At 38.2% G+C, this 19,303-nt stretch overlaps 1 protein-coding gene across 1 annotated transcript; it reads left to right on the top strand.

Moving 5' to 3' along the window:
• Nucleotides 1-1,784: 1,784 nt before the first annotated feature.
• On the top strand, nt 1,785-11,186 carry tap2a (transporter associated with antigen processing, subunit type a). Its single transcript, XM_027016283.2, has 11 exons — nt 1,785-2,509; nt 2,597-2,711; nt 4,402-4,532; nt 5,407-5,612; nt 7,003-7,200; nt 7,500-7,628; nt 7,737-7,925; nt 8,438-8,611; nt 8,821-8,980; nt 9,230-9,366; nt 9,505-11,186. The coding sequence occupies exons 1-11, from the start codon at nt 2,008-2,010 to the stop codon at nt 9,718-9,720; spliced, it is 2,157 nt and encodes a 718-aa protein (XP_026872084.2). The 5' UTR covers nt 1,785-2,007; the 3' UTR covers nt 9,721-11,186.
• The last annotated feature ends 8,117 nt before the right edge of the window (nt 11,187-19,303 follow it).

Below are 19,303 nucleotides of genomic sequence, written 5' to 3'. Positions count from 1 at the left end.
GAAAGAAAGAAATGCAAGCCTGTTATGCTAGTTAAAAATATGCTTTCATATTATGCAATATTTTCTGAATTTTTACTAGTTCTTTCAAACGTGTATAAAAAGTGAAACTTGGGCACCTTTAAGGACTCAACAGTTGCTAGGTATACATAAAAAAGCAGGTTTGTAATCCTAAAATTTGAAAGCCTCAGGTGGTGACAGTATCAGGTATGTTCAAATATAGGTAGTATTTTCCCATGATGTAAATGGATATTTTCTGAAAGTATTTTGTGTGCATATATATATATATTTTCTTTTCTCAAAAATGTTCTCATATATATATATATATATATATATATATATATATATATATATATATATATATATATATATATATATGAGAACATTTTTGAGAAAAATACATCTAATATGTAAATTACTTCAAGCATGCTCAAATTAAAACATTACAAATTACAAAAGTAGGCTACATTTAAAATGATATCTATCAGGAAAAAAACATTGTGCTCACTAGTACAAATGGCTCTCTGGTGAGGTAATTTCCAGTGTACGATGCCAAGATGTGAACCTAGCTAAAGTTAATCTCACTGACTGTGACTGCATCAAAATGCAGTTAACGTCCATTACAGTGAACATGTGCATTACTGTGATAACAATTCTGATAGAAGCACTGGGAATTTATTAAACCATCAACCACCAAAGTAGTATTAGCTAGTCAATCCAGTAACACAATACTCCGATTTTGTGTGTAAGATTAAAACTGGTATAATATATCACAAAAATTAATAAATAAAACTAAATAACAATTGAAAAATCAAGCGCTCTTGGGGGTCCTCTGGTGGCCAAGGAAGGGTCAGGGCGGCCCAGCTTGTCAGTTCTTAATGGTTCTAAATGCAAACCACATCACATCTTCAATGTCAAATCATTAATGACCCAGCGCATTAACCACAGTGCAGTAACATAATGCTGTGAGTAACAAATTATATGAGCAATAATGAAATGCCTTATACATAACTAGAATTCACCCAATAACTAAAATAATTCAGAATATGTGCAATAAAATATATCTATGAACTACATAGGTGCAAGTAAGTATATCCAGTCCTAACAACAGGAAACAACAAAATTTCAATGGGATACCCTTCTTGGGATATAGCTAGATGACGGAGCGTGAGTTTGAGGGGACTGTACATCCTTTCACTTTTAGTTTTATTAGAAATTGAGAAATTGCGTGAAGTTTTTTTGTTTCTCACGTTTTCGGCACTTCTGTAGCATACTGCATTTCACATGTTGCTTTGCCATATGTTTTTAACTTTTTTTCAATGACTGGCACCACTGCCATGATTTCTGTGCTCTGCAAACAGTTCTCAAATTTGTTACGCCGCGTTTTTAAACGTCATCAGTTGCTAAGCAAACACGAGATTAGCAGGTTTTACGACTTATCAGTAACTGGAAAGAGTAAAATAAGGCTTATCACTTTTCGTAGTTTCAAATTCTAAACAGATTTTTAAAAATTATTCTGTCGTGTTTTTAAGTTAGGCTAAATAATATCTTAAATAGCCTACTACTACTACTACTACTACTACTACTACTACTACTACTACTATTTTACTACGATACATTTTTGTAAATGTAAATGTTTATCAAAACAGTGTAGGCTTAGATTGTATTGGTAAAATAATATTTTTAACCCTAGCAATACTCGTTTAGGGTCAAATTTTAGGGTCGTTTAGGGTCAGTTTTATATTGCCTGCAAGTGGGGGGATTCCCCTCTGGTGAACGTCAACATGAGCAGCTCGAAGCAAAGAAAATGAAATTGAAACTAGCTCATAATCAGCACGTTATCATCTTGCCCGAGCTCACTTGTTAGTACTTAAATTGCCGTGAAACATGAAAGTGGATTTATTTTAACGGATTAAGCATACGAATACGCTGGAGTCCGTGTTTAGATATTTAAGCGCCTTCACATCATAACCTTTATGTACGAAGCTTCGGCGGTCTATAACCAATAACATGCGGAGATATTTGGTGTTCGCTTTCACTATATGTACGGATTTTTTCATGCTCTATATGCTGGATTTCGTAGACACATGTTTGAGGTGTCGACAAAGGAGTTTAGACGGTACTGATAAACTGGTAAGACAATGGGTTAAGTCAGTACTGCGATGGGCACTGCTATACACTGCATCTATCTTCTACACAGACTTGAGAGGGTCGGTGGCGAAGCGCTGGATTTTGACCCACTGTTTCATTGGTCCGATGTACGAAACTGGTCGCTTAGCTCTTTTTGGAAACTATCCGCTAGCGAAGTTTGATATGTGGTTGGTTGGTAGCGTCGCTGCTGCCTTGGGGTGCTTGTTTTGGGAGATGCTTTTTCCTGACTCTAACGGAGAAAGTAACGGAAAAGAGAGGAAACAGAAAGCCAGGGTGCTCTTTATGAGAGTGATCCATTTATACCAACCTGACTACCTGTTATTGATTGGAGCATCGGTCTTTCTAGCGTTAGCTGTTCTCTGTAAGTAGTTAGCTTTTTGTATTTAAAAAAATCGAAGGTCAGTGATTGAAACACCAATGCTGACGCGAGATATTATTTTATTTTCAGGCGAGATGTTCATTCCACTATACACGGGAAAACTGATTGACATCTTACGTGTCGATTACCACTGGGAGGAGTTCCGAGCGGCAATAATATTCATGACGTTGTACTCATTTGGAAGGTCAGTAAAACGTACTACACGTGACAATAATCTATTTATATTATTAAAGCTGCACTATGTAAGATTTGTTAATTAAAATTGTAAGAAGTATTTCTCAGTCAAGAGGGAAGATGTCTGCTAAATAGTGTCTTGCAGCTGTGAATCACCCTGTAAAGCATGAAGTACTCATTCGAGTCATAGGTGTCGGATATGGCGGGATTTTTTTTGGACTACGTCTTTATGTAGGCTATTAACATCACATGCACAGGCTCAACAAAAAAGTCCGGCTGGTTAACATTAGTGGGGTGTGTGACCTGTACATTGCACAAAGTTGGAAGGAGATACTGCTGAATATGGAGACATTGGAACAGTAGATCCTGTCATCCTCTACGACTTCAGCCATGGTCAAAGTAAAGAAAGCTGGCCACCTAAAAGCGACAGACCTTGAGCTAAAATCAGAATAAATATTGGCTTAGATTTTCAGAGTTGATGACAGCTCTGTGACCTGAAGGGATTTAGGAGTGATGCTGAGTTGGCTTTTTTATTATTGCTAAACAAGTAAGTTATGTGGGTGGCTCAGTACCTAGCTCGCAAACCACCAGGATGCCGAGCACCCAGCTGGAGGGACACGCCCACTGACACACACCGCACCTGCCCCACTCCCAATCACCTAAGTACTCACCATGAGCACTTGTGATTTGTGCGTTTCTCTTCTATTTAAGCCTACAAATATCTCCTCCAGCCCTGTGCACTGCTCGCTCACAGTGCTAATGATGACGCCACGAGTTGTTAGACTCTTTAACGTCTACGCACTGGAGTCATTACTGCCAGCATGTGTTTCCTTTTTTATTTTCTAGTTTGGCCAGCTCTCCGCAGTGCACTGTTATTGAAAATGAAGATACTCCTTACCCACACTTGTGTCTCGCTCCCTCCCTGCCGATGTCACATTGCTTTTGTAGTGTAAAGCAATGTACCATTATAACTATTAAGTTGATTTAGCTGTACAGACAACAATTTGTATAGACTAATTAGCTAATGTTAGCCAGTTACTTTGCTGTCTTTTTATGGTTGAGTTTGTCTTCTGTGGTTTGACAAACAAGACTAGTCATTATTGTCAGATCATTTCTAGTGTTATCATCTGTTTTTGTGTAAACAATGATACAGCTACAGTGCATCCAGAAAGTATTCACAGTGCTTCACTTTTTCCACATTTCGTTTTCTTGCAGCCTTATTCCAAAATGGATTAAATTCATTTTTCCCTCGAAATTCTACACACAATACCCAATAATGACAAAGTGAAAAATGTTTGTTTGCAAAATCACATGTATATAAGTATTCACATTTCCATCACCGAGTTCTGATCAAGTTCATTTTGAGTACTCATTCAGCATGAATGCATTCACTATCATCAGAGAAATTTGCTCAGGGAAATGGATTGCTACGGTGGATGTCGTAGCTCATAGCACTACAACTCTACAAAAAATGTTTTTCTGCACATTTCTTGCAATTACATATTTCCACTGAGAGGTTGCCAATTCCCCAAACTTACACAGTGCAGCTTTAAGTTTCATTTTTAGAAGCCAGCACTGTTCACTTTGCACCTTTCGCATAACTGTCAAAAACTGTAACCAGTGCTGTAGCTATTTGAATGATCATTGTATGATAGATATTAAGATATATATAGGCCTAATGCTTTTTTCTCTTTATTCAGCTCGTTCAGTGCAGGCTGCCGAGGAGGCCTCTTCATGTGTGCTATTGGCAGCTTCATTTGTAGAGTAAAGCTTCAACTCTTTAGCTCCCTGGTCAAGCAGGAAATTGGATTTTTTGAGACCACAAAGACAGGTAGACTTTTATCTGCTCATGCAATATTCAGCTGCTTGAAAACTCAAACAACAAACCTCTCCATGGATCGACTGAATATTTTTTAATAAAGGCCTATTGGGCAAGTGATGTTTGTTGTAACTTTTTGCTTCCATAGTGATACACTGCTACAATATATCTTTTACTTTTTCTAATGACTGTTGTTTGAGATTGAAAGCCAATTATGACATTTTCTGAAATGTGCATATTTTCTGTTCTGTAACCCTTACTCAAAACATAACAGTAGAAGCTGTAATGAGTTAGGAACATTAGCCTGCTGCCAGTTATGATCTTGACTGGGTGGAGTGGAGCAGTTTTGGATATCTCTGTTAAAGATTTGTTGTGTAGTAATATTTGGTGGATTTGTTTTTTTTTAAATATTGTTTATTGTGGCACTTATGGCTCTCTTTATCTTCCTTTCTGTTTAATTACTGGGTCCATTGTCATGCCTTCCATAGTGGAAGAAGTAGGAGAACCAAGTAAAAAATGTCAAAATGTTGAATGATGTCACTTTTTGCACTTACCAGCCTGCTCTACATATCATCCATGCATGAACAGTGCACTGCCTCTCATTGCATTTTTTGTTGTGAACTCAGTTTACCTAGTTGAAGTAAAAGTGGCTAATATAATCTGGAAGTGTGTGATTTGTGAAATAGCTGTCCTGCTATCCTATCCAAAGAAAAGTTAAAGCAGCAAAGTGACTCACAATAGGGCCCCCTGCTTGGTCACAGTTAAAATTTCTTACAAGAGTGTATGGAAGTACAGAGATGTTCATAAACAGAATATTGAGTGTCTATGATTCTTACATTTGGACTTACATTTGGCAAACTTTGTGTATTCTAAATTTGTCATACAGGAGACATCACATCCAGACTATCCACAGACACCACTCTGATGGCTCGAGCTGTAGCTCTAAATGTGAACATCCTTCTACGGACTTTGATTAAGATCCTTGGCATGCTGTACCTGATGTTCAGTCTTTCCTGGAAGCTTACACTACTGGTGCTGATGGAGACACCTTTGACTGGCCTGTTACAAAACATATATGATACTCACTACCAGGTATTGACCAAAACAGAACTATATATTATCTCAAAACATGAACCTTATCATCTAGTAAGATAAATTTGGAGTGGGTTTTGTATGTCTCTGTCAATACTAGTTTAAAACAATGTCCTATTCCTTCTTTGTTACAACATAGAAAGAAATGCATAATGTCCACAGATGATCCACTTTATTCTTGATGTATGAACCCTACTTTGTCCTCCATCATGATTCCCTTTTCTAAGGCCTAGGCCACTCAGAATTTGTGTAGAATATTTACCAAAGTCCTCTGAGGGACAATTGCTCACAAAGGATTAAGTCAAACTCAATGTCAATTTATTTACATAAATTTTTTTCAATTGCTGTTGTCACAAAGCAGCTTTATACATGTCCAAGTCCAAGCCTCCAGTAAGCAAGCCAAGGGTGACAGTAGCAAGGAAAAATTCCTTAGCGTATGAGGAAGAACCCTAGAGAGGAACCAAGACTCGAAGGGGGGCCCATCCTCCTTAGGCCGACAATGGACACTACAGTAATAACAATATAAACAACAAAGAGCAGAATAAGTAGTGAGAGAAAATAATAATAGTAAAAATAAAGAAATAAACAGTTAATGTCTATTCCAATTTTCTAGAAGTCCTAGTCTGGGTTCGACGGTATATGTGTGTGCCAAACCCATTTTGCATGAGACCGTCTATCAAGGTCAAAGGAGAAATAGCAGGCATCAGCGGGTGGTGGGAGGCACCATAGCAGCTGAGACAGGTTGAGGCTTAGTAACAATATGACATCAGGAATAGGTGTACCTCAGCAGAAAGCGTGAATAGATTAGGCATGTCCAAGTACAAAGGTGTGTAAATTAGGGAACTATAATTTGCAAAGATAGAGTCTGGCAGATCTAGATATAGCACCACAGTCAAAATGTTAGAGCAAGAGGGAAACACAGGCATTAGGGCATCCTGGAACATCAGCAGGCCACTGCTCTGAGTCAAGCAAACCTGAGTGACAAACAGAGGTGAAGTAACAGCATCATAACATTACCATAACTCTCAATGCCCATGGACTCCCAGATCTACACCTTTACCTAAGATGGAAAGTAGTTAATAAAATACCTGACTGTACAGGTTTTCAGCCTAGCCTTAAATATTGAGACTGTATCTGAATCTCAAACATTTACAAGAAGGTTAGTCCATAGTGTGGGAGTTTATAGGAAAAGGCACTGCCTCCTGTGGTAGATTTTCTTATTCGTAATTAAGCATTATCTTTCAAAATTCTACTCAGTTGAAGATAGTTTGAAAGTTTAAAGCCAATTTGGTTGAAGCAAGCATCTGTAACCATGTAACCTTTGTAACTTTCAACAAAAGGTTAAAGTGTTTGTGTTGTCATGTCTTTCTTATTTTTGTTCTTCATATAGAGACTATCAAAGGAGGTTCAGGACTCCATAGCTAGAGCAAATGATGCTGCGAGTGAGGCAGTGTCTGGCATTAGGACACTTAAAAGCTTTAACACAGAGCAGAGTGAGTCCCATCGTTATAATGACCGGTTGATGAATACTCATAAACTAAAGACCCAGCGGGACACAGTCAGGGCAGTGTACCTACTACTGAGAAGGGTGAGTATGAATTAACCACCTCCAGTGTTTTTTTTTTTTATATAATATTATTTTTCAGGTTTAATGGCACTATAAAAGGGCCAAGTGCATACGTAAAAACAGCAGCTATACTGTTTTGTTCTGCATAGTGAAACTCTGCAATGCCAGCTTTCCAACCATCAGGTACCAAAGTCTTTTTAGAACATGTTGTACATGTTGCAAAATCTTGCACAGCCTTAGTATCAGCTTTTTCTCTGTGTGCTTCTTTTTACATTTGTTTTTATGTGAAATTGCATTTCTATTGTTTGTGTCAATTGCAGCTGATAGAGTTGGGAGTGAATGTGGCTATGCTACACTATGGCAGGTTGTTTATCCAGTATGGTCAGATGAGCACAGGAAATCTGGTCTCATTCATCCTTTACCAGTCAAACCTTGGGAACAACATCAGGGTATGTCTAACTAAAGGTGCAAAACTAACAGAACTAAAGTCTTTAAAGAAATTATTCTGTGCCTTCTATAATAGTTTATGAAAATCTTCTGTGGCTGTATTCTTTCAGACTTTGATTTACATATTTGGAGACATTTTGAACAGTGTGGGTGCAGCAGGGAAGGTGTTTGAGTACCTGGACCGCACGCCTGAAGTGAACTCTGATGGGATCCTGCAACCAGAGGAGCTGAAGGGACATGTCTGCTTACAGAACCTCACCTTCTCCTATCCAACACGTTCTGACCTCAGTGTGCTGAAGGTGCAGCTCTTAGATCAGCTGACACTTGTAACTTGTAATGTTGGAATCACACAAAATTACATTTAAAATTATACTGCACAAAATCTTGATTATTTCTTACTGATTGAGCAAATGTAACATTTATTGATAACCTCAGTAGAAACATTTTTAGATAACAATTCACATTCATAAATGTTTTATTCCATACACTCATTAATGCTTGTTATAAATATGTATTGCAAGAAATAGTTTCAAAGGTAGCTTTAACATTCAGAAATCTATCTATCTATCTATCTATCTATCTATCTATCTATCTATCTATCTATCTATCTATCTATCTATCTATCCATCCATCCATCCATCCATCCATCCATCCATCCATCCATCCATCCATCCATCCATCCATCCATCCATCCATCCATCCATCCATCCATCCATCCATCCATCCATCCATCCATCCATCCACCCACCCGTCTGTCTGTCTGCCTGTCAGTGAAAAAAAAAAATTCAGCTCCATGTGTTGCTTTATTCAGGACTTCTCTCTGGAGCTGAAGCCAGGTCAGATGACTGCCTTGGTAGGGAAGTCTGGTGGGGGCAAAAGCACATGTGTCAGTCTACTGCAGAGGTTCTACCAGCCTCAACAAGGGCAGATCTTACTAGATAGACAGCCTCTGGAGAACTACCAACACAAGTACTTGCACAGCAAGGTAAGACTATACTTTACTTTTACCATACTGTTTCCAACATAGTTTCACTGTGCAATTAATACTTGTTCTGCACATTTTTGAAAATGTAACAATTTATATAAGTAGTAAGCCAATGTATAATAGTAATGACTGTAATGATATCATAGTAGGGACTGTTCTGAATTATTTGTTTAATATCATATTCCTTGCATTCATATTTACTGCTTCAGATTGTTGCAGTGGGTCAAGAGCCTGTTCTTTTCTGTGGTACGGTGCGAGAAAATATTGCCTATGGCCTACCACATTGCTCAGATGAGAGAGTTGAAGAGGCAGCCCGCAAAGCCAATGCCCACGACTTCATCTGCCAGCTACAAAAAGGTTATGACACAGGTAAGTACACATGTTAGATAAATCTTAAGTCTTCACATTCTCAATGTAAGTATATTAATTGCATTTATTATATCCAATATTAATGAGATTAAAACAATAAGTATAATGGAGTTTAACTATGATCTTGACAACATGGAGCATTAAGAATATAGATTTGTAATCATGTACTTAATATTTTCTGTATGACAATATATGCCAGTGAAGATGAAAATCTTTATAAAAAGATTCTGAAGAAATGTTGTTCATCAGATGTAGGTGAACAAGGAAGTCTTCTCGCTAGTGGTCAGAAGCAACGCATTGCCATTGCCAGAGCTCTGATCAGACAGCCACAGGTTCTCTTACTGGATGAGATCACCAGCTTTCTGGACACTGAGAGTGAACAGATGGTAAATATATGCATAGACACACACACACATACACAGTAGAAGGAGCAAAACTGCATTTATTTAGTCAGTGAAAGTTAATTAAATTACATGTAGAAAAAGTGAACAGAATGGCTATAACAAGACTGTTATGGTTTACAGGTCCAACAAGCCTTGGCCAACTGCCCAAATCAGACCTTACTTGTGATTGCGCATAGACTGAAGACCATCGAGAGGGCAGACCAGATAGTTTTGATTGACCAGGGGAGAGTGCTAGAACAAGGCACTCACCAAGAATTGATGAAGAAAAGGGGTCATTACTTTAAACTGAAAAACAGGCTGTTTACTGAAGAGTCCACTCACAGTGAGATCTCTTAGTAGCTAGCTACGTCAGAGTAGTGTGGTGCATGTGGATTGTGGGAAGACAACTTGATTTCACAGTTTATGAATTTGCAGTATGAGGTAACCCGTGATTAATTGCAGTCAATGTATGTTGTCTGTGATGTCTAACATCACAACAAATAAATTTGTAAACATTGGTTATGAGGAATTATTTTTAAAAAAAGAAAACAAAGCAAAACTTCTGTCCAGAGGACATTTTCTGCAGTCTAGAGTGCACAATAAATTGCACTGATGAGGAAGTATGAAAATAATCACATATTTCATGCTAATAAAAAATGTGAGTAAGGAGGAAATACACTATGCTGCATCTTTACGATACAAAACAAATATACACCATAATGTATATTGACACCATAATGTATATTGAGGCAGTCTGAAATTATATTGAGGCACTCTCAAAGACTTGAGAGCCTAAATACTTGCATTCCTAATTTCCTCCAGTGTCTATCTTCTAAATCTACTTGCTATAAAATGAAAATGTGCTGTATATACGTAAATTGCAAATTAATGGCTATAAATGTTGATTTTGTTGATTATTGAGTGGATGATGCTAGAATAATTGTTCTTCATTAAAGACAAATATTTGAATAAAACAGAAATTAGATATCAGATGTACTAATTTATGTAAAAGATTAACAAAAAACTAATTCATAACATGAACATCCCCATGTATTATCAGTGCTAATAAAACTTTTAATTTTCCTGCTTTGATGTAAAATGGTATATTATATATGATGGTGCTATCCCCCTGCTGAAGCCACTGGCATTCGGTAGAGATCTTGCATGATCATTCATGTGTTTATGTTGTTTTTATGTTAATTGTCACTTGTCTTTATGTTAGTCCACTTCTGCATCAGGTGGCGTTTGCTGTCCATCAGTAGCTATTGGGTTGGAGATTTGCATTTGCTTTCTTTTTTCTGTACATTCTTTGCCCATAACATGCATTTTCTGAAACTCTGCCTTTGAGATTAGGGATAGCATGAAAATGTTTACTAGAGTTCTGTGTATGTTCTATGAGCTCTGTGTATGTTGCTATATTAACAAAAATAAAAAATAAAAAAAAATAAAAAAATAACAAAAAGTCATTATGTCTCCCTAGTTCCCTAGACTAGAGGTTCCTTAGACTTTCAAGCTTTTTTTTCCTCTTCATCGTTGTTTATCTGTTTAATTAGAAAAATTAAAATGATTGGAAAGGAAAAGGACTTCAACATTGTCAAATTTTGTATTGGACAAATGATCATGTTCTGTATCCTTTGTCTCCATGGTGCATTAAATGAGCAGTTATGATTATAATGTGTTTTGTTTGCTTCTACATGCTGGACAGTTGCTATTGTGTTGTATGATATTGTTGCATTAACTACTATTGTGATCATTTAAGTTCTTGTGGACACTAAGGGTTAATTCAGAGAATCTTATTAAAAGCATACTGTATGATAGACACACCCAGATTGCTAGACCTGCTTGTCTGAAACTACAGGTTTGGCATTGTCAGGGTGCACCTGCATTGCCATGGTGTAGTCTGCCATTTTGTGATCATTTTTTTGGCTGCATCAAAATGGCAGAGAGTCTGTCCATCACAATCAAAGGGACTCTTTGGAAAGTCCCTTGTTCTCCCATTTCACTTTCCTTTTGGTGTTTCAGTTGACCCTGCCAGCAACTTGCTGTGGTGTCTAAATTGCTTGCACTTGGTGCAAAGCCAAAACCATGTCTAATGTTTCATGTAGGTCAGTGACGGGAGGGGACGCAGAAGGATAATGAATTTAATATAAAATAGCAAGATTTTCATTGCTTTTTTTTCTTCTCGCTCTTTTAACATAGGAGACAGTATGATATTGTTATATCCTTTTATGATTCAGCATGTGAAGGAACAACAAAGTGAAACTTACCAAGCCCATCACACACAGTAAACCTCAGCACCATAGTCTAAATAAAGAAGTACAGTGGTTTTGCTAAAGATTATTATTTTATTTCATTTTATTCCTTTTCAGAATGACCTGATGCCCTGATTATTAATACTAATTATAAATACAATACTAATATTAAGACTAATACTGATTCTAAAAAGACTATTCAAAATGCATGCACCACTTTCCTTTTATCCTTTACTTTTATCTTATTTTAATTTGTTTTTTCTCTCTCTCTCTCTCTCTCTCTCTCTCTCTCTCTCTCTCTCTCTCTCTCTCTCTCTCTGTGTGTGTGTGTGTGTGTGTGTGTGTGTGTGTGTTTCATATTTCATAGTCAGTAGTGCCATCTTGTGGAGTGGCACACATTTTTTGAAAAATACAAAACATTGGTAAATAAACCAGTTAAATTTGGGGCAATGGTGCACACATTTCTGGATTATGCTTAAATTACATTTTATTAATATTTTATGTGCATTAAAATTTTTACTGCCTTTATTCCTATCATTGATGCTGCAGTATAATTATAGTTATTTGCTATAATTATTTGCTATATATAGTCCTAAAGTGACTATGCACAATTTGTGCTATAATCATCTTGTCACTGATGGTCAGTTCATGTGTAGAAGACTAATGACTAGATATTTCTTGGTGGTGTATTACTCTCAACTCAGAAGTGACAATGACAACATGTAAAGATTCGAGCGTTGCTGTGCCTTATACCAGCAAAATACTCACTACTGTAGTCGTGTATAGGCTGAAAATATTAATATACTTGCTCCGATTTCCACTCGACCTGTGGAAAGAAACTCATCCCTGATGGAATTGAGGTTAACAGGTGTAATTGTACATTTGTAAACTGTACGTAGGTAGGTCTATCTAATAAACTGACCACTGAACATGGCTACCGGTAAGTGTTTTTTATCTGTTCTGTGTGTTTTACCTCTTCTGAGTGTTCTGTGAGTGTATGGTGTAATAAGCCATGTGTGCAATAGGCCATGTGTGTAAAATAATAATATTTTCTCCCAAAAGCGGGTACATTTAGGTATTCTATAACCAAGGCAGGTAATGAACATTGGAACTCATAAACCTCCATTTAATTGTCCTACCAATAATATAATCCATTACACTCATACTGTAAATTAGATGGATACAGATCCATCATCAGAAATTGTCAAGTCAAGTCAAATTTATATATATAGTACTTTTTATAACAGATGTTGACATGAAGCAGGTTTACAAATGTCCAAGTCCAAGCCTCCAGTGAGCAACCAACAGTGACAAAGAAAATCTTGTTGGACCATGAGGAAGAAACCTTGAGAAGAACAAAGACTCAAAGGGGGTGCCCATCTTCTGGTCAACCACGGACACTACAATGGTAATGTGTGTGGCTGAAACAACTTAATAATTAGGAGGGGTATCCACATACTTGGCCATATAGTGTAGTTCTGTTTTATTTGTGCACACATTTATTAGTAAATATTGTCACAGTGTACAATTACAGAGATCCGAGTAACAGGCACTCACTCTTAAAGAGCAGTATGGAAAAAGCTCTACATTTTTAATCAATGATAGCCTGCGATTTACATTGTGATTGTTACGTGTATGAATGAACGCGTGTTTCTGTTTAATGCGACTCATCTCCGCATCCTGCTTAGCCTCCAAGTTACAATGTTATAAAAATGAAAATAACTGTATGAAAAGACCATGCTATAATAATGAAAATAAGTGATAGAAAAAAACCCGGCTTGTTAAAAAACAGTTAACCATCAGATGAGAAAATTCTCAAAGATAAATGAAAGATCTCAGAGTAAAAAGGAAAATGCACATAGAGTACTAATATTGTATTTTAGCAGGCTACAACTAAAGGGAGAGGAAAGTAAGAGTTCTAACTGCAGGAAAGCGCAGTCGGGGGAGAGAAAATGAGCATCTTCAGACACACCTGCACGACTCCTTCCAGCTGAGGAATGGCCTTACACTCACACACATACAGCCCCTCCCAACTGATAGAAGCCAATCACAGACACACACAGCTTCATCCAGATGACAGAGAGGAACAGCAACACCCAACAGATACCAGAAGTAATCAGAAAATAAGATACAACAATTTTATTGTTTTTTATTCTATTTCATTAATTTTATCATTCCACTCCATCATTTCATCAAATAATATACATTATTTGCCAGTAATCAGTAAAGCATAAAATAGAAGAAGGAAGGACACCCCTTATCTTAACTAAGAAGGAACTGGAAAGTCTTGAAGAAATGAAGAAACGGAACAAAATGATTAGCAAGAAAGAAAAACAATGGTGAATGAGAAGATCCTTTGATGAAGAATTATGCCAAATAATAAGAGACACTGAAAAACAACAGAAAATTAGAAAAAGAGCTCAACTAATTGAATAACAGTGGGAATTAGCAGTATTGCAAGCCTTTTGAAAACATGCAAAGCAATTGAAAAAGAAAGAACTGGAATACAAGCAGAAGAGTGAAGCAGAGGAAAAATGTGAACAATATTTACAACTACAAAAAGAGATACTAACACCATATGCCCCAAGACAAGATGCTACATAAAATCTATATCCAGTACTCACTACAAGAGAATGGATGGAAGTAGAAGTACAGATGGAAGGGAAAGTGAAGATAAGGGCTACTAATGAAGAATGGAATGGAGGTTTGCTGAGAGAAAGAATTAACACCAGAAAGCCAGAAGTAAAGGAAATCCCTTTATAGTTCCAAACTCAGGGCATAACCCTAGTTAATAGTCTATCGACTATTTCAGAGGGTAAAATAAAAGAAAAGTCTCCACCAGCCAGGTTAAAAACTCCATACTGGGAAAACGAGAACTATAATCAGAATCGAGAAGTGATCCATACAAAGAAGGAAAAGGCCTTCTTTTGGGCAAATCAAGAAGAAGAGCAGGCTAAAAGAAGACATGAGGTTGTACAGAAAGAGTAGAAAGAAATGGAAGAGCAAGTGAAGAGAAGAGACATGAAAGTATGTTGAGAGAGTTGGGTAAAGTGAAAGCTCATCATGAAGAACAAAGAGGACAAGAAGTTCAAAGACAGCATTGAAAAGAAAAAGAGCTTCAAGAATTCAGAGTGTTTTCAACAAGATGACCAAGAAAATTGCTGGAAGTGAAGTGAAAAGACAAAAGAAAGTTATGAAAGAAACTTAGGTCCAAATACAAGAAGAAAGGTCCAAATACAAGAAGAAAACTTAATGTATCCCAGTAAGCTAGAAAACATGGAACTGTATATGGCCTCTTCCCTTTAATTCCACTGATTGTAATAATCATAAACCTTGTCCATTCTGGTGTTTACTGTACAGAGGTATCTCACACTTAGTTTAAACAATGAAAAATATGTCATCCTGTCAAAGGTTTATTGAACAATATAACACTATTCTTTCCCCAGAGCATTACTGTATTATTGATGGATTTAATGAGGAATATAGTGAAAGTGAAAGTGAAGATGAACCACCCAGACCATCTGCAAGATTAACACAGAAATATCCAGTTAGAGAATGTCCACTATCACAAACAGTATATAAAGGACACAAACACACTTATATGCCACGGTCATTTATGGATTTAAAAGGACTGATTAAGCAACTGCAAAACTAGAGCAGGTCAAAGATGGATTACAGCCTTTGAAGAATGCACAGCAGGACATCAATTGGCTATTGGAGATATAAAAGCTATCTTGTCACAAACAGTTGGAAAAGGAAGGATGGAAAATATTTTCTCAATGGCAAAAATGGACAACCACATCAAGAATGGATGGGATGATACTCCGTTTGACCCACACAAAACAAGATGTGGGATGCTATCAGACAAGAATTCCATCAAAGACGGATTCCAGTCAGCTAGAAAACATGGAACTGAAGTCAAGCACATGTGTCAATGGGCACATCAATACCTTTCAAAAAAAGTAGCTGGAGGAAACAGGGTCATCATGGAATCAAAATGAAACCAATCAAAGACTCTTTCAAATGATGCTTAAGAAAAGCCTGCCTCAAGAAGTGCAAAATGCATAAAAAGAATTTGTAGGTTTAACTGAAAAAGAAAGAGGAAAAAAAGAGGATGCAACAACTATAACTGCTGTAATAGTTAAGCCACAAATTGAGACCCCAGTAGTGCCCCATCCAAGTGACACCATCTCTCAAGATGCAATGACAAAGAGGTAGAGAATGAGGAGGAATGCAAAGACTAAATGGTGTGTACCAGCAAGATAGAAATCAATAAGTTCAACAATTAATAGAAGAACAGTAAGATCAGAGACCTCAGACATATTGCTAGACATGTAGACAACCTGGACATATAAGCTGCATATGCCCCAATGAAGGATGGTATTGAAGGGGACCTAAGGGGGGAGCACTTGCAATTTTTAACTTCAACCTCATTGGTAGGGGAGCCCAAAGTGCAAGATTCAATTAACAGTCAGCAAAAATCTCTGTTCCTGATAGATACAGGTGCCACACACTGGACCAGAAGGCACTCACCTCCCCTGTCCAATGAGCAGATCAGGACATAAGGTTTCTCTGGGAACACAAACACAAACTGGATTATCATCCAGAACTGTTTGGTATTAGAGGACCATTTGTGCAATGGTCTTGATTGCTCATGTTAAAGTTCAAGTTTGGTTTATTTGTCACATACATAGTCATACACAGTATAGCTCACAATGAAATGGTTTGAGAGTGCTCTGTCCAAACTGAGGAAAAAACAAGGGTGTATAGGGAAATATATATTTATATATATACAAAATATATTAACAATGTATGTACAATATATGTATGATATGTTTATATACACAATGTACAATGTATATATGGATATGTATAAATGTATGTACCCAATGTACAGTTCCAGCTTACAATTGAATATTTACAGTTACATTGTGGTGGTGGTCCCCACAGTTTATCAGTTTCCCTGATTCAGAGCCCGAATGGCCTGTGGGAAGAAGCTCCTCTTCAGTCTCTCTGTCTTGGTCATCAGGGAGTAAAAGCGCTTCCCTGACCTCAACAGAGAGAAGAGCCTATTGTTGGGATGGGTGGGGTCCTTCACAACCTGGCCTTGGTCTGGCACCGGTTGTAATAGATGCTCTGCAGGTCAGGAAGTTCCATATGAGTGATGCGCTCTGCTGAACGCACCACCATTTGGAGTGCTTGTCTGTCCTGCTTGGTGCTGTTCCCAAACCAGACTGTGATGTTCCCCGTGAGGATGCTCTCGATAGTGCAGGTATAGAAGTTCCGCAGTACCTTGGAGGGCAGTCTGAAGTCTCTTAGGCGTCTGATGAGAGGTAGGCCCTCTCATCGTTGTCCGAGATCAGGCCCATGACAACGGTATCTTCAGCAAACTTGGCAATGATGGTAGAGCTGGAAGTGGCTCTGCAGTCGTAGGTGTACAGTGAGTAGAGCAAGGGGCTTAGGACACAACCCTGAGGAGCTCCATTGCTGAGGGTGAGGGTGGATGAGACACAGTTACCCACCTGTACTGATTGTGGTCTGTCTGTTAGGAAGTTAGAGATCCAGTCACACAGGGATGTATGCAGTCTTAGATCCTCCAACTTAGTAGTGAGTAGGGAGGGGATGATGGTGTTAAATGCTGAAGTGTAGTCTACAAACAGCATTTTAACATAATTACCCCTCCCTTTGTCCAGGTGGGTCAGTGTGGTGTGGAGCAGATGTGCAAATGCATCATCAGTGGAGCGGTTGTGGCGGTATGCAAATTGCAGTGGGTCCATGGAGGCTGGCAGTGAAGATGTGATGAAATCTCTGACTAGCTTCTCAAAGCACTTCATCACGACTGATGTGAGGGCAACAGGGTGGTAGTCATTGAGGCCAGAGGGTCGAGGTTTCTTCGGGACGGGGACAATGGTGGAATGCTTGAAGCTGGATGGGACGATACCAAGCGTCAGGGAGAGATTGAAGATGTCAGTGAATACCAGGGCTAGCTGGTCTGCACAGGCTTTGAGGACTCTCCCGCAGATACCATCTGGTCCCGCTGCCTTCCTGGTATTCACCTGGATTGTCTGTGTTATTGCAACCTCAGCTGTTTTTACCAACAACTGGATATGGTTAAGTAGGGAAGATGTGCATACATGCATCAATCACACACCTGCGGTATGATTAAGAGGCACTACCATATCACATTTGATCAATTACACAGTAGAAACAGGACTAGGACAGAATAAACGGAGTGTTATTCACTCTCTAAAAAACTTGCTTGAAGTCTTCATGGAACAATTAGAGGTTAATGCATCCATATACACTGATAATGTATGGCTGTCTCATGCCAGTTATATAGCCGGGACCATAACAACAGATAATTGTATTGTGTGTGCTAAAAGTAGATCCCAGCCAATTATATGGCCTCGTCCCTTTAATTCCACTGATTGTAATGTTCATAAACCTTGTCCATTCTGGTGTTTACTGTACAGCGGTATCTCACACTTAGTTAAAACCATGAAAAATATGTCATCCTGTCAAAAGTTTATTGAACAATATAACTGTGATGGTAGCAACTGCACAGAGGAAGCGAGAGGCAAGGTCGAGCTAAAGAGCTCTTTATATTGGTCAAATGAAAACACTCATAAAATGCAAAAAAAAACAAGTATTCTTAATATGAGGATCTGGGGAAGCAATGCACGGGATGAGCCTCCCATCTGGCTTAGTCCACTAATGTGCAGCGCCTTCTCCAGAGACCTGTAGGTTTAAATAGCAAATGCACGTATGCACAGGTGTAATTGATTAAAACTCCGGTGATTGGGAACGAGGTAGGGGTGTAGGACAGCCCCTATCTAAAGTGGGTGTGTCCTCTCTGGCGGATGACCAGCCAATCGTGACAATAATACTACTCTTTCCCCAGAGAAATACAATAATACTGTATTATTGATGGAAATCAAACTGATGTGAGGGCAGTATGGACCAATTCAACTATATTTCCTGATTGTTGTATTCTACAGAAGGATCTGGTCACAGTCTATGAAAATTTCACAGGTTTGTGTAAAAGGATTTGGGTTGTGAATCATGCCAGTTGAACGTTTTGGGGTTCTTGTCATTTTAATGCTAGTGGTCACTTAATAGTTGTACAACAAACTGACCATCCTCTTAGTGTGGTGAGGGGAGACAGGGTGATATTGTCATTTGGGTATGTGGTCATGATGAGCTGTAACACTGGTAGTGCGATGGGCAAGTCTTTGTGCAAGGGTGATGTTAGTAGTTCCCTTTTCCATGATTTCTGTCCCTGTGGGTGCATTGACCGGACACAATAATCATCCTGTTCATAAGTGTGCTGGGGTATTAGGTAGCTTTGATGATAAGGTATACATAGATGCCATTGGGGTTCCTAGGGGAGTACCAGATGAATTTAAGGCCAGAAATCAGATTGAAGCAGGTTTTGAGTCTTCCTGCTTTTGGTGGGTTACCTTCGATAAGCATGTTGACTGGATTAACTATATTTATTATAATCAAGAACAGTTTATTCATTTCCCCCCTGATGCTTTGTCAGCTGTGGCAGAACAATTACAAGCCTCCTCATTAATGTCTTGGCAAAGGTTGTGGCTTCGGATATGCTGTTGGCTGAAAGAGGTGGTGTTTGTGTTATGTTTGGTGAAACATTGTACATTTATTCCAAACAATACAAGCATTGTCTA

The sequence above is a fragment of the Electrophorus electricus genome, chromosome 8 (genome assembly GCF_013358815.1).
Source record: "Electrophorus electricus isolate fEleEle1 chromosome 8, fEleEle1.pri, whole genome shotgun sequence".
Taxonomy (NCBI): Eukaryota; Metazoa; Chordata; class Actinopteri; order Gymnotiformes; family Gymnotidae; genus Electrophorus; species Electrophorus electricus.
Note: the sequence above shows the minus strand (reverse complement) of the source record. Positions and strands in the feature narration are given on the sequence as shown.

Coding starts and splice junctions, on each gene's coding strand:
- tap2a (XM_027016283.2), top strand. CDS start 2,008: ATGCGGAGATATTTGGTGTTCGCTTTCACTATATGTACGGATTTTTTC. Junction 5,613..7,002: donor TATATGATACTCACTACCAG/GTATTGACCAAA, acceptor TTCTTCATATAG/AGACTATCAAAGGAGGTTCA. Junction 7,926..8,437: donor CTGACCTCAGTGTGCTGAAG/GTGCAGCTCTTA, acceptor TGCTTTATTCAG/GACTTCTCTCTGGAGCTGAA.